The 16,619-nt window shown below is 43.2% G+C and overlaps 1 protein-coding gene across 1 annotated transcript in view; it reads left to right on the top strand.

Moving 5' to 3' along the window:
• Positions 1 to 1,168, top strand: part of LOC306746030 (GDNF family receptor alpha-4-like) — a gene marked incomplete at both ends in the record, with an annotated part of 41,323 nt that extends 40,155 nt beyond the window's left edge. Inside the window, one exon of the mRNA XM_079228894.1 lies at positions 953 to 1,168. Within this exon, the coding sequence (XP_079085020.1) occupies positions 953 to 1,168 (216 nt within the window). The remainder of the gene's footprint in view (positions 1 to 952) is intronic.
• Between the last annotated feature and the right edge of the window lie 15,451 nt (positions 1,169 to 16,619).

The following is a 16,619-nucleotide window of genomic DNA, read 5'->3' as shown; positions in this document are numbered from 1 at the left end:
TTGTAAGAAAGACCCTTTGCAGAGTTCTAATCCGCAAAAGGGACATTAAGGTTTTGGTTCTAACTAAATTAACTAAATTAACTTGGTTCTAACTAAATTAACTTTTCAGGAAGAGATCTTAGACCCACTAAAATGTGAACACCAGGGAACTCCTGAAAAACCCCAGTCATGCTGATCATTTATTTATTATCTGTATTATAAAGTGATTTTCATTTTAAAACATACGGAGCAGCAGCAGAAATATTTGCTTATTCACTGTCAGTCACATTTTCTGTGCCACAACTTCATGCCAGTATTAGTTCTGTAAACTAAACAATATATGTGGACAAAATACACATCCACGTGCACATTTTGAGTCCTTATTTATCCACCTGATGAAGATCTCTTTCATGTGTTTTTCGAGGGGACTGAACGTCCTGCCTTCACAGAGACTGTTGCATGTCAATATTTACATAATTACAATAGGAAAACAATGCCGAGGTCTACTGGGCTGTGTATCAATTAAAAGTTAAAAATGAAAGACTATTACAAATTACATTTGACATGTAACAAAATAAATGAATAGTGTATCACAATGATTTATCTCTCGATGATTTTGATATTAAACGTAGTTACGTTTAATCAACTTCTGTCTTAAAACACAATTTCAAACGTACCTCTTTTTACATATGTTCTGTAGGCCTCAGCAATAAATGTTGGAATTCAACATTCAAGTTAAAATGTAAAACTTGTTCTGTTAAAAATCTGTTAAAGGTTATGTTATACGTATTGTGAATCACTAAATCATATCCAAGTGCCTTGCGCATACTTCCTCTTCAGTATTTACCATTCGAGAGTCGCTTCAGTCGTAAGATGCCTGTAGCTGCTGCTTTGTTTTTATACAAGCAATGTAAAATGTGAAAATATCTTAATTGAGAAACAATTTCTACTATGTCCATCTTCTCGCTGTCAGGTGGTGGAGAGCGAGGAAGAGGAGGAGCAGACGCAGCCAGCCGAGGTGATTGATGAAGGTGGCCAGTTCGATGTGATCCCACTGTACTCGGAGAGGGCCACCGTCTCCAACCTGGGCTCCCCCGGGACGGGCGGCGCCGCACGCCTCGCCGCCGGCCCTCCGAACGCCATCCTGCTGCTCCTTCTGCTTCTATCTGCCTCCCTCAGCTGGGGGTAGTGCAGAGGATACAGAGAAGACACACACACACACACACACACACACACACTCACACATACACGCACACGCTCATATGATGGACCTGCCAACAATCCTGGACTGATTGCTGTAAAATTGTCGGAAACATAGTGGAGAAATGGACTTCACGATTTGTCAGCAGCATCCTCTTGATTCCTTCCTTTCTGTCCTTGCTTCCTTCCTTTGCTCCTTTGAAAATGTCACTTTGTCCAACGTGGTCAGACTGCAGCTGCAGTGGCGTATTAATAACCCGGGAGCACGAAAAAGGTCTCGTCGTGGTAGGTGTTCACATGCTGCCAACAGCCAAAGAGCAGCATGTAGCTGATCCTGTCAAAGGTCCAGAAACAAATATCTGGTAATTAGTGTGGCTTGCTTGGTTGTTGGCACACACATATTACACAAGATGTGTTTGCAAAAATCACTATATCAGCTTGTCATATCGTACAGACAATAACTGCAAGCAGCGGAGCAGAAGCGACTGCTTAGCTTGCAAAGCTAATGTATAACGTGTTAGCAGGAAGCTACAAATGTACCATGGTGAGAGCAGTAAGCTAGCTGGGCTACATTTCCATTTATTAGGTGTGCCTTTAGCAGAGGAGCTAACCATCACTTACCGCGCACACTTAGCTCACAATATCGTAGCGTACTTTACCGTGCTAACGAGTTGCCGCGCTAACACACATAGCTGCAAGCGCGTTGCTAAAGAAATGTCAGCATTTTAGCACACAAACACATTCGTCACAGTTAACTTTTTATGTAGTTCATCGTTTGACCTCGACTTATTTTAACGGAGCGGCTCAGTTGAAATGACGAACATGCCCAAGCAGACGAGTTCTAAACTATATAAACTACTTGATGCAGAAACATACTCTAGTGTTAGCATGCGAAAGAACTGAGCTGGTTAAGTTAAGGATCCATTTTTATAGCCTATGCTGTTTATTTATAGCTTCTCTAAACTCCGATAATAGCTACTTATATAATTATAGCTTTTTTTAACGGGAACACAGTCAGCGTGATGAACAACCAAAAGTCTGCTAACTAGCTATCATAGTCTGCTAACTAGCTATCATAGTGTGCTAACTAGCTATCGTAGTCTGCTAACTAGCTATCATAGTGTGCTAACTAGCTATCATAGTCTGCTAACTAGCAAACATTGCTGCATCCACAATCCACACTCCTTAAATTGGCCTCTGGCCCATCTTAATGTTATGGTCATTTTCATTTAAAAATGACTCATGAAATCAGACGATGGGCCAGAAAACCGGAGAAACAAAGGATCTGAGGAAAGCGTCTGCTTGGATGTGAACACCACACATCAAGGAACGCCAGCCGGCTGCAGTCGGACCTCGTTGATGTTATTTATTATGTCCTTAGAACTCATTGACGGATGATGATTTGTCCCACCGGTAGTGACTTACCTGTCCACGGGTCACCCTAGCAGTGACTGAAGGCGGGGCCCCCGGGGGCCCTGATGTACGGCGCTCCAGTCTGACTTCATCTCGGTGACGGATGGAGGGATCCCTCGTGCACAGCCGCGTCGAATGACAAATTACACACTTGTCTCTCATTGTTTAATGAACATCCACGCGTCTCACACACATACAATTTCCTCTGTGATCTCTCTGCACGCACACACACACACATACGTCACGCATGTGTGTGTGTGTGCGTGCAGAGAGATCACAGAGAAAATTGGTCGAGGCTTTTTGTCATAATTTGAGTCTTCAGTCAAAGCCACGCATACAGACCAACACACACACACACACACACACACACACGGCCCGCCATGTATTTAGCCGATGCAGCTCTTTCTTGCTTTATTGCCCCATCTCACCTCCCCGGTGACTCAGGACCGCCACAGGCACCGATATGAATAAAGCCGTCATAATAAAAACAATACACCAGAAACAATGTGAGCTCTAAAACGGCAGAACAAATCAAATAGCTCCCCAGCAGGCGGAAAAACACGCACCGTATTTCCGACACTGTCAGTGTCAGAATGAAGAGAGGGAGAGGAAGGAGTGGGACAGAGAGAGAGAGAGAGAGAGATTTATGGAGGAGAAATTAGGAGAAAAATAAGGCCAAGTCCCCATGTGGTCTTTGTGCGTTTGATGTTTTACTTGCTTTTAGTTGGGAGGCTGGTAATCAGTCCCTGACAACAACTCTTTATCATCTGACAGGCTCCTGGAGGGAGTGTGTGTGTGTGTGTGTGTGTGTGTGTGTGTGTGTGTGTGTGTGTGTGTGTGTGTGTGAGTGTGTGTGTGTGTGTGTGTGTGCGTTTCAGGCAATGATAGAAATAGTGCGCGAAAGCGAGAACAGAAAAGACCCTGGAGCACAAACATAGCAGAGAGAATCGCCGGCTCTTGATTTTCTATGTCTTATAAATCTTTTGCTGACACTATTTCTTTTCTTCTTTTTTTTTTTCCTCCTATTTCTTGGAACGTGTAAAATCAAATTCCTTCTGCAGGGGCGCCAGCGAAGGTGGAGAGCAAGGAGGAAGAGGAGGGGGGGAAAGATGAGAGGAAAGAGGATTGGAAAGAAAGCAAGAGGAAGGAAGAGAGGAGGAGAAGAGAGGAAAGCAAGGAGATGATAGGAGACAAAAGACCAATAAGAAAGCATGCAAGAGAAAAGGATAAAGGTGGAGGAAGAGACAAATAGTAGAGGAAGAAAAGAGAGGAGAGAAGGAATGGAAACAGGAAGGAAGCAGACGGGACGAGAGAAGGAAAAGTGAGGGAGGAAAGAGGAGGTTTGTGCTTTTGTGGAGCGACGGAGGAAACAAACTGCGGAGGGAATGAAAGGATGCGGGGAGAGATGGAGGGAGAGGTGACAGGTCTGCAGTGTCCTTTGACCTCTCTTTCTCTCTGTGGGCAACTGCCGTGAAACACACACACACACACACACACACACACACACACACACACATACAACTCATACAACTCCAAGGTCCCTCTGTCTGAACAAACCCCTCGGACAAAAGCGCCTGTCCATCAAGTGAAAAGCGATAAGAGACGGAGTGAAGCTCACCTGAGATACTTGATTCCTTTCCTCGCCTCTGGTCCTTGCGTCTCAAGCTGCGAATGTTACTCGCGCCTGAAAGGGGGCGTGGCTTATCTCTGTAAAAACAGTTGCCGTCTCCTCCATCCACCATGAAAATAACCGCTAGATCTGCTTTATACTTGTTGTGTAAACTCCACATACGTGGGAACATCAAACTGCATGGTGTCTGGGTTCATATTATTATCTGTAGTCCCACAACAGCGTATAAGTCATATCAAGGTGAAAGGTCATGCAGGACTGAACCTTCTCACACAGGAAGCGACTGGACGGACGGTTTCAACGTGCGTTTGGAAGTGATGGGTGTTCTTTAGATTCCTCACTTCCTCCTCCATCGTTTCCTTCTCCATCCTCTCTTTCCGACCGGTGGTTGAATTCGACACGCCCACTCACGTCGTCACGGTTCAAGGAAAAGCTGCTAATTCAGGCTTTGAAATGCTCCGAGAGGTTCACTAGGACAGAACCGGCTCCATTTGGTGGAAAAGAAGTAACGCTGTCATGTATAGAAAGGATGTTGCCAGTTTTCCCCACAGCAGACGGACATTTGTTCTCAGCCCCACCAGGATTCATTGTTATGACTCTGATTATGGTGGGCTACAATTTCCACCTTTGAAACAGTTTTTCTATGAAACCAATTAATTATTCTATTGTTGGAAATTTGAAGTCTGCAAGAAAAAAAAAGTATTCATATGATAAGCTCGCTAATTAGTCTAAATATGATTTCTGCGTATGAATGCAGAATCTGTCGGCAGCGAGACCAGACTTTTGTTTCGGTCTGAGGCGCATTGACCGGTCATGTCTGATAGATCTGATAGAAGAGGCTCAAGCCTGAGAGTGAGCCGCGTCTGAGGCTTCTGTTTGATGTTGGATCCCACCAGTGGGTCCAAACAGGGTTATTACAGCAGGGAGAGAGAGCTTTGATGCTCTGAAATGTGACACATGTGAGCGTGCAGCGGGCGAGTAAATGAGCTGCAGAGGTGATGAGTGGTTTCCTCTGACCTCGGACTCGCTCCCTCCGTCCATCCTGCCCTGCGCCGCGTGGAGCAGCCGGGGCAGCGAGGGTTAATTGAGATCGGCAGGGGAGGCGGGCGTCTGACCGGCGTGGCCGGAGCCGCGGACTTTTACCCGCCAGCCGGTGTTCATCTTAATTGTTGTCTCTGCTGTTTGTCATCAGGCCGACACCCGATGGCAGGACAACAAGAGGGATGGACGGAGGGGGAAGAGAGGGAGGGAGGGAGGGAGGGAGGGAGGGAGTGGACACCGGTGATTTACATTAATATGTACGGAAATAAACAAGCAGAGAAGCCATGCGTTAAATCAACTCAGAGAGAGAGAGAGAGAGAGAGAGAGCCTCCAGGGTGACAGAGGAATAGAGAAGGAAGATGTGTGTGTGTGTGTGTGTGTGTGTGTGTGTGTGTGTGTGTGTGTGTGTGTGTGTGTGTGTGTGTGTGTGTGTGTGTGTGTGTGTGCTTGGAAAGAAGCGTTCGTTGCATTGTTCTATTAGCGTGCCGTGGATTTGCGCGCGCAAAAAGCGCACACACACACACACACACACACACGCACACACACCGTGTCAGATTTGAGCATCTAGTGTGTCTGCTTTCTCTCTCCCCAGTATTTTAGTATTCTAATCCATCAGTGGCCTGACATGGGGATGCTCTCTCTCTCTCTCTCTCTCTCTCTCTCTCTCTCTCTCTCTCTCTCTCTCTCTCTCTCTCTCTCTCTCTCGTACACGGCATCCAAACGGGAGATAAACGCAGAGCAAAGAGGGGAGAAAACTAACTCCATGGTGGGGAGAGCTTTATCCAGAGAGAGATAACGCGTGCAGGAATAAAGGAGAGATGCAGAAGAAGTTGAGGAGAAGGAAAGAGGGGATGGAGGGTAAGACTGAGGAAAGGAGGAGAAAATGAGGAGGATGGAGGGGAAGGAGAGAGAAATGAAGGCAGAGAGAAGAGGAGGATGAGGGGTTGGTGGCAAGTGGAAAGAGAGAGAGAGAGACGTGTGTGTGTGTGTGTGTGTGTGTGTGTGTGTGTGTGTGTGTGTGTGTGTGTGTGTGTGTGTGTCTCGGCTGAAGCCTGAACCTCCCTGCTCCATTTCACACTCTGTAGGTCCTGACGCATCGGCACACACACACACACACACACACACACACACACACACACACACACACACACACACACGTTCGCCGCCATTTCTCAGTCATGCACGCAGATAAACACAGATGCACAAACACAGTCACAGTCGCTAAATATTAAATTCCTGCAGCTCTTGCCCATCGCCTCTCTCTCTCTCTCTCTCTCTCTCTCTCTCTCTCTGTCGGTTCTGTGGTTCAGTAAAGAAAAGAGGCCGCTCTGAAACGTAGGTTTTCTTTGTGAATGTCTCACGGAGCTTTTACCTCGATGTCAGAGACACAGAGGTGAGTCAGGTTCGAGGAAGAGCTGATGCAACAAAAAAGTTAATTACCCAATATGACAGGATGTACTGAGAGGAGACCGGGGCGAGGGGGGATTTACCCTTGAAGCCAAAAAATTATAAAAAGGATTTCTCACTTACCATACAGATGGTTTGGGTTGTATTTCCCTTTTTCATCCGAATACAAGCGAGGGAAACAGAAGTTTAATTGTGGAATTAAAAAATGACATTGAAAGTGTCTTTTGGTTTTACATCAGAAATTGTTCCTGAAATTTATCTGGATGACAGATTTCAGAAAACCTGAAGAAATATACCAAAACTATGTTTTTCTTTTTTTTTCTTCTTCATAATACAGTATTTTGCAATTGCAAATTGCCAAAACATAAAGTGTAGTCCAGCAGACCCGACCAATCAATAAAATACTCTAGTTTTTGTGTCTTGAAAATTGCAAATGAAAAAAGAAAATTTGCTACCCCATTGTTATTATTATTATGTATGTATTTATTTATTGATTATTGTATCTCATGTGAAGGAGCTGCTTGACATTTTAACCTATATGTGCACTTTTTCATTCTAATTTAGACAATATTACCTTCATGTTGGTGGACATGTTTAGCAAAAAGGACGGAAGCAGCGGACAACTGCTAGCTTTACCTAATCAAAGTTAAAAACACTATTCTGAATAACTAATAACTAATTAAAGACATTAGTACTAGAACTGTCACGTGACCAACCAAAGGTGAGCAGCCTCTCAAATGAACTGAACAAAAAAAGACCGCTTTTGAATCGCTATTGACGTTAGCAATTTTCCCGTTTGTGCTAACTGCGCCGAACCAGCATCTCAACTATTGCGGAGCATTCAGGGACTCCACTGAAAGACATGCGAGTCGAAGGGAGCGAGACTCTGTCACTTAAGCCACAACTAGCATACGCTGGATACTTGTGAATGCTAAAACATAGCATCGTGTTAGCACAGGCGGAGAAGAGTGACTCAGTTAGCTAACGTTAGCTAACGCTGGCCACCATAATACAGGTGTAGGGCTGCCGCAGCGCACCGGAGTGACACTTGTATTCATTACAGTTCCCATAATCCAGTTGAAATGTATATGCATGTACAAATGAAATGTACATGCATTGTTTTCGTCCTCTTGCCCAAACTTCAGCATTCATTTAGAAATAAGTGTGTACATGCAGAGTTAAATCGGTTTTCAAACTTCAGTAATTAACTGAGAATCAAGAAAGATGGTTTAAAGGTTTAAAAAACTAAATGGAATAGATCTTTGTCTTAACAAGGGAGTCAATCAATTATGTAAGCGTGATATTATTCACATCTGATATCATCTTTATCACTTTATATTTCACAGTCATACGGGGAATGAAAACACGGTTTTGTGTGTCTCCAATTTAACCAGGACTTCAAATGCCTTCATCTAAATGAAATGTAAAATCACTTCGATATGCAGACAAACCTACATCACAACGTGTAATGAAAAGACAACAATTGTCTTCTGAGAACTACTAGAATAAATAAAAAATCGGAGAAACAGAAACCAAATGTTCAGCAACAACTACGAATACAGAGACGTATCTCCGACCCAGCAGAAGCTTCTGATTCTGAACATAAAGAAAACCCGTTCCTGTGTTCACGTTGCGTTGCCGGTTCTGGGGCCATTCGTTGTGAAGTTGCCGTGTTTGCTGTGTTATTGCCCCTCCGGCACATCTTTGATGCGCTCCGGTACTTAAACAAATAGCTCTACACCCCTGACTGCAAGTTACTGTACAGCAGACCCAGTGTTCAACTGAGCAATGCCGCTTTTTATGTCTCACGAATTAGATGTTTTTCTCTGCGTGAGGAAGAATACGTTGAATCGTCCTCCCAAAAAGACCCTGTCTCCCTCTCAGTGAGCCATCAGAGAGGAACACTGGCCAAAATCTATTCTGTCATATTTACCCTTTTGGTCAAAAAGCACAAACCATCTCATTTCTTTTCAAAATCTCGTGTTCATTTCCTGCATTGTGGGTAATTGTGTGTAATGAGGGGTTTGTGTGCAATGCCTTGTCCTTTGAAAGTCCGTTATCAATGTTTTGAAGAATTACACCAATTTCCCGGACTCATATGATAATGTCTGTGCCGTTGATTTGGTATTTAGTTGAAAACTGTCTCATTCTTGTACTGTGACTGTGCTCTTTTCTGTACACTTCAACATGAAGTGGTTTGGTTCGGACCTCATGGACGAATTGAGAACTGCTTTTTTCCCCGGAACGAACTTGGAACATCCGTTTCTGCAAAGTCTGTTTTTGTCTCCGGCTGAAAAGTTGTTTTTTTCCCAGCCGACACGCTGATGCACACGATGTCACCGTGGGCATGCGTTGCCACGGTTACCCAGGTCTCACACCCGGGTCGCTGCACCCCGGGTGTTCCCGAAAAGGTAAATGGAGCTGAATGATCTTCGGAAGTCGGATTCTTTTCATAGCGCCGACACCTGGCGAGGGGCGCGGCGGCCATTTTGATTTCTCTCTCTCCCCCACTGATTGACTGACCCCCCCCCCCTCCTCCCTCACTCCCCACCTCTCCTCCCGGCAGGTGCCTGGCTGAATGGGACATCATCGCCGTGGAGATTGAGGCGATGACACACACACACACACATACACACAGACTCGGAAATGAGGCTGGCTTTTTGTCGAGCGAGCGTCTGCGCAGTCCGACTGATGAAAAGTTGCCTCTCTGAAGGGGAGATTGAGCCGTCACTTGAAGAGAACTCTACTCTGCTCTTTCATCTTGTGGAAAAGGACGGATCTCTGTCTCTCTCTCACTCTCTCTCTCTTTCTGCTTTCATTCTGTCAAACGTAAACCTTTCCTTCGGGTTACTCCGACCTAAAGCCCGAAGACAAGCGGCCGCAGGTGGAGATAAATGTACTGCATTTAAAAGAACACTAACCACCACACACACACACACACACACACACTTCCTGTCTAAAGCATGTCCATGTATTCAGTGCCATGTCGCTGTGATCCATCCTCACGCTCCTTTGGTCCCGTGCTTTCTGCCTGTCGGACTGTTGGTGAATCTTTGACCGTTTCTTCGGCACATGAACTCTAACCGGACTCTCTTGCACACACACACACATATACACACACACACACACACACACACACACACACACACATACACACAAAAAAAAACATTGACTCCAGTTGGTAGACATCAGTGGTTGATTGGTTTCAAGCTGTGTTGGTAAAATAAACTGTGGTGTCTCTTGGGGGGCATATATGCGGCCCCGCATTACATATTTATATTTCCGATCATACGTTGACATTTTGCCCCGCTGAACGCGCCCCAGAGGGGATATGAAACACTCCATGCCTCTGCTGTGTTCACCTGTGAATAATAAAATAAATGTACGAGCTGACATTTCCTTACCTTGACTTCCAGCGTGTCTGTTCTTCCCCTATGTCTTCTTATGGATTCATGCAGTGCACATTTATGCAATCGTTTTTAGCTTTTTGATAGTAAATGTGTCATTTTTGACTTTAATTGAGTCTCTTCACATCCATGTCAGATTAAGCGTCTATCTCTTTCTATACTATATTCTATACCCGCTCTCTCTAAGGCATTATGCATGCAGTGTTTTTTCTAAACGAAAGGTTTAGGAAAAGATCGTGCTTTGGTTTGTTATGTAATTTACATAAGTGCCATTAGATAAGCATGTCGATTACATAACACAACTAGGGCACAATAAATAAACGTGGATTGAATTCAAACAGGACACAAAGACGAAGACCACATCCTCACTTTTAAATCATATTGATGACGTTATTTCCAAATGTTGCAGGTTCTATCAGGTCTTCTGAATATATCAGCTGAGTCTCATACCAATGTTCTGTCACAGCCTTTGAGTTCTGATGAAGACGCACAAGGAACCAGTCAGTGTCTTTATGAGAGGAACCAGTCAGTGTCTATAGGAGAGGAACCAGTCAGTGTCTATAGGAGAGGAACCAGTCAGTGTCTTTATGAGAGGAACCAGTCAGTGTCTTTAGGAGAGGAACCAGTCAGTGTCTATAGGAGAGGAACCAGTCAGTGTCTATAGGAGAGGAACCAGTCAGTGTCTATAGGAGAGGAACCAGTCAGTGTCTATATGAGAGGAACCAGTCAGTGTCTTTATGAGAGGAACCAGTCAGTGTCTTTAGGAGAGGAACCAGTCAGTGTCTATAGGAGAGGAACCAGTCAGTGTCTATAGGAGAGGAACCAGTCAGTGTCTATAGGAGAGGAACCAGTCAGTGTCTATAGGAGAGGAACCAGTCAGTGTCTATAGGAGAGGAACCAGTCAGTGTCTATAGGAGAGGAACCAGTCAGTGTCTATATGAGAGGAACCAGTCAGTATATATAGGAGAGGAACCAGTCAGTGTCTATAGGAGAGGAACCAGTCAGTGTCTATAGGAGAGGAACCAGTCAGTGTCTATATGAGAAGAACCAGTCAGTGTCTATAGGAGAGGAACCAGTCAGTGTCTATATGAGAGGAACCAGTCAGTGTCAAGAGGAGAGGAACCAGTCAGTGTCTATAGGAGAAGAACCAGTCAGTGTCTATAGGAGAGGAACCAGTCAGTGTCTATATGAGAGGAACCAGTCAGTGTCTATATGAGAAGAACCAGTCAGTGTCTATATGAGAGGAACCAGTCAGTATATATAGGAGAGGAACCAGTCAGTGTCTATAGGAGAGGAACCAGTCAGTGTCTATAGGAGAGGAACCAGTCAGTGTCTATAGGAGAAGAACCAGTTAGTGTCTATAGGAGAGGAACCAGTCAGTGTCTATAGGAGAAGAACCAGTCAGTGTCTATAGGAGAGGAACCAGTCAGTGTCTATGAGAGGAACCAGTCAGTGTCTATATGAGATGAACCAGTCAGTGTCTATATGAGAGGAACCAGTCAGTGTCGATAGGAGAGGAACCAGTCAGTGTCTATAAGAGATGAACCAGTCAGTGTCTATATGAGAGGAACCAGTCAGTGTCGATAGGAGAGGAACCAGTCAGTGTCTATAGGAGAAGAACCAGTCAGTGTCTATAGGAGAGGAACAAGTCAGTGTCTATAGGAGAAGAACCAGTCAGTGTTGATAGGAGAGGAACCAGTCAGTGTCTATATGAGAGGAACCAGTCAGTGTCGATAGGAGAGGAACCAGTCAGTGTCTATATGAGAGGAACCAGTCAGTGTCTATAGGAGAAGAACCAGTCAGTGTCTATAGGAGAAGAACCAGTCAGTGTTGATAGGAGAGGAACCAGTCAGTGTCTATATGAGAGGAACCAGTCAGTGTCTATATGAGAGGAACCAGTCAGTGTCTATATGAGAGGAACCAGTCAGTGTCTATATGAGAGGAACCAGTCAGTGTCTATAGGAGAAGAACCAGTCAGTGTCTATAGGAGAAGAACCAGTCAGTGTTGATAGGAGAGGAACCAGTCAGTGTCTATATGAGAGGAACCAGTCAGTGTCTATAGGAGAGGAACCAGTCAGTGTCTATATGAGAGGAACCAGGCTTTCAAGTAACTCCTATGTAACCATCCGGTTCAGTATCAGCTGCTCCACTCTTATTTGAACCCAAACTACAATCTTTTACTAAACCTGACCCAGGAGTTGTGTTGCTATAACCGTATGATCGTATATAGTATGTGATGAGTTGGGAATGTTCCCTTTACATATTAGAGACTTCTTGTGGGTTTAAAAGTGGAACACTAGAGCAATGGAGGCTTAATTAATTCTGCCTACTTTCCCTGAATATGTAACTGAATATACAGCAATAATAATGATTCTTAAGAAGTTCATCAGTTCATCTGAGCACCAGTTTAGGAAATATTAAGGCAACCATATGACGACTTTCAGAGGAACCTGCTGATGTCTATGGACCATAAACTCACTGACTACAAATGTTAGACAAGAACACACAATGTGATTGTTTGTTTTAGTTGATCCAACTATTTTGTCCACTCAAAATTGGGGGTTGTGTTTAAAAATGTCTCCATTTCCTACACCGTTCATCCAACGTGATCAACACCTTCAAATTAAAGATGAGTCTGCACACTAACGTCACTGTTTCATTGGAAGTGATGGAGAACCGTCTTCTTTATCGCACATTTGGTTTTTGCGAAACACATTATCTTTAATTTAGGTTATATTTAACTTTGCTTTTGTACACATGGATCTCCTCTATTCTGGGTCTATGTTATATAACAAACAGTCCAACAGCTTCTGCTTTAATCTACTTCCTGGGTCAGGACTTTGAATACTACTCTGGTCCAATGATGGATCTGTCATTGAGACATGAAATAAAGTTTCTCAATTAAAAAGTATTCAACCTGGGGGACTGATAATTCAGCGTATCCTCATACGAAGTATGATATCTTTCAAATGTCCACTTTTTACATGCATACAATCTTTTCAAAATAAAGGAAACAACTTAGTTGGGTTTAGGCAAAGATTGTTGTTTGGGTTAAAATAACCACAGAAGTCACATCATGCAAGTTACATGACAAATAAATGTCCGTGACTTCTCATTTCACATGGGGAACGAATGGCGGCCTCCTGGCTGAAAGATCGCTGTTTGTTGGACCCATCCATTACCCCGACCACCAGGGGCGGGACTCACGTTGTTGTGAAGCGACTCTCAAGAGCTGTGAGCAGAGCGTCGTCATTGAAGGGTAATATTAACAACAATGGAGGACGCAGCAGATCACATTGCTATCAGCACTCAGTTTTGATGTCTGGGAATTATGGGGATTGGGATTATTTACTTCTGTTTTACTGCTATGAGATGTAGAAACTAGGTCTTTTTTTAAACTTTACATCTTAACTCGCTAGGCTCCACTCTAAAAAATAAAAAAAAATCAAACCGCCCATGAAATGGAGGCAAAGACAGACAGAAACAATCCATCTCTACTTGTGTTGTCAAAAATAAAGATATTGATGCATATACTGTATATACTGAATATCTGGATGGTATGTAACTGACCTACATTACTGTAGTATGTAACGTACAGTACACAGTAAATTAATTTGTATTACGCAACAGACGTACCTTATTCTAAACCAAACAATTATCTTTAACTAAATCTAACCAAGCAGATTTTCATTGCTATGCTTTACATGTTGTACTACCGTGTCATTTGCAAGTCCTTCATCATTTCAAGTGTCGATTGTAAAAATAGATGTTATTTACAACCATGAACCAAAACCATAAATCTGCAACCATAACCCAGGAGAAAATACCTTTTCCTCGACTCGTAACAGAGTTCAGTTTAATTGAATGGGAATGTATTTTTTAAACACGAACGTATTTTTTAGACATGACAGGACTGATTCAGGGCCAGCTGTTGCCGAGATGTCCTTGACCAAATTGAGTCCATCTGCTGCACTTTGTTAAGCATTGAATGGATGGTTTCATGTGAAAAGCTTGCATCTCCAAAATGTTACTGATCTCACTGCTTTCACATGAGCCGAAGCAAGAGATGCTTCTTTTATTGTTGGAAAAAGGTCTGTGTTAAAAACACAGACGTCATAAGCGTTCTTTGTTAAGTGAAAATCCTCCAAAAATAGGAGATACGAAGATTTCAGTGCACAAAAGTGATGTATCACACCCGCTGGATGAGATTGACAGCCGCGCTAACTGTTGCTTTGAAGATGTGCATGTGGTGCATACAGATGGGTAAACATTCCTGAGCATCTGAAAAAGTCTGCATTAATCAAGTCTCCTAACGGCAGAGTGATATTCCCACTCGCTGGGGAAGGCATTAGCTCGAACATATGGCCGTAGCAATAAGCACATGCATAATGATACACACGTACGACATGTGGGGAGAACTGTAATTTGAATCGACTTTACAGGCAAATTGATTTTCCTTCAGGCGGTAGTTTTAAGTACAGGACAGATTGCAGCGCGCACAAATGGCCTGATACAGCAAGATCCACGTCTCAGTAACAATACCTTCATTCCCGCATTCAGCTCACTAAAAACTAAGAAAAGCACGACTGAGCTCTTCTTGCAATCTAAATGATGCCAATGATTCGCCCTGTGGATTCTATTTACTGCCCCAAAACCTCCACGTTAGCATTGGCCTGATATTGACGCGTTAACTCCTCTCTGCTCTCCATCTCGTCATCCTGCTTGCCATGGGAATGAGTCCAAGGGTGTTTTTAATAGAGCCTGTCAGTGTGGGACTGATGAAAACACACTGATATCTAAAAACTCATTCGATGTTGGCACAAAGGAAAACAAGCACACACTCACACACACATTGCAAACAGTGGTTGTTTTGCTAGGCTTGCAAGGACCTGCCGCTGATCACTTTCCCGACCCTCATCCAGACGACATTCCCAGTTAATGCAAGGACACGGGTGCGCTGTCATTGAACCCAAAAAAAGAAGTACTATACACGTATCCCTTTTGGACGGACACGGCTCTGGGATGAGGTCATGGCTTTTTGTTTTATCATATCAAATAAATAGATTTAACCATTCCATCCCCTCTGAAAAGCTCAATAACAACAACATACAGATAGCACAGATTAGTAGAGAACTATTGATATTATTTAATTTGATCATTATTTGTTTTTTTCACTTTCCATGATGGCTGCCTCCCCTGACACCAGACCAGTTCCATTGCTGTTTTTGTCAGGTCGTCGTCATGTCTGTTGCATGTTTCCTGTCACATGACTCTTGGCCACCTGCTGAATCTTCAATAAATCACATAAGTAATCTTTCTGCCTCCTCAACTCTCTGAATGGGTTATCGAAATGTATCAACACACAGAGTGACTACAATTGTTGGTTTCATTCAAGTCGCTGTAGCAGTTAGAATGCATTTGGAGCGACACATCTGCTTTCAAACCCTGCTAGCAGAGGATGGTTTCGATCCACCGAACTCTGGGTTATGGGTCCGGCACGCTGGGCCACTCTGCTGTAGATCACCCCATATGGGACTCGAACCCACAATACCTGGCTTAGTCTTTTAGAAAACCTTTAGACTGAGCGATTGTTATATAAAACTGTAAATCATAGCTTGTTTTATGAAGAAGAAAAAAGCCCTGTACTATACAAGTGAAATATATGGTTTGGTACATGAAAAAATTCAAATGTCACAGATGTGCACAAATGTGCCCCAATGCAAATTTTCCTCGCTTGAATTGTCTCTGTTTGTCTCTAAACCCTCTCTAACGTTGTTCTGCTTCACTTTATCAAAGTCAACCTTTGCAGAGAGAATGTTCACATATTGTGTATGATTTGGGTTAGAGAATGTTCACATATTGTGTTATGATTTGGGTTAGAGAATGTTCACATATTGAGTTATGATTTGGGTTAGAGAATGTTCACATATTGAGCTATGATTTGGGTTAGAGAATGTTCACATATTGAGCTATGATTTGGGTTAGAGAATGTTCACATATTGAGCTATGATTTGGGTTAGAGAATGTTCACATATTGAGCTATGATTTGGGTTAGAGAATGTTCACATATTGAGCTATGATTTGGGTTAGAGAATGTTCACATATTGAGCTATGATTTGGGTTAGAGAATGTTCACATATTGTGTTATGATTTGGGTTAGAGAATGTTCACATATTGTGTATGATTTGGGTTAGAGAATGTTCACATATTGTGTTATGATTTGGGTTACAGAATGTTCACATATTGTGTTATGATTTGGGTTAGAGAATGTTCACATATTGTGTTATGATTTGGGCTAGAGAATGTTCACATATTGTGTTATGATTTGGGTTTGAGAATGTTCACATATTGTGTTATGATTTGGGTTAGAGAATGTTCACATATTGTGCATGATTTGGGTTAGAGAATGTTCACATATTGAGCTATGATTTGGGTTAGAGAATGTTCACATATTGTGTTATGATTTGGGTTAGAGTTGGACCTTACAGCTGCATCATTTCAAAGAAATAATCAACCTGAAAGTGTTTTTTTTATAGGCGGAC

This window comes from Taurulus bubalis (genome assembly GCF_910589615.1).
Source record: "Taurulus bubalis genome assembly, chromosome: 13".
NCBI classification, from domain to species: Eukaryota; Metazoa; Chordata; class Actinopteri; order Perciformes; family Cottidae; genus Taurulus; species Taurulus bubalis.
Note: the sequence above shows the minus strand (reverse complement) of the source record. Positions and strands in the feature narration are given on the sequence as shown.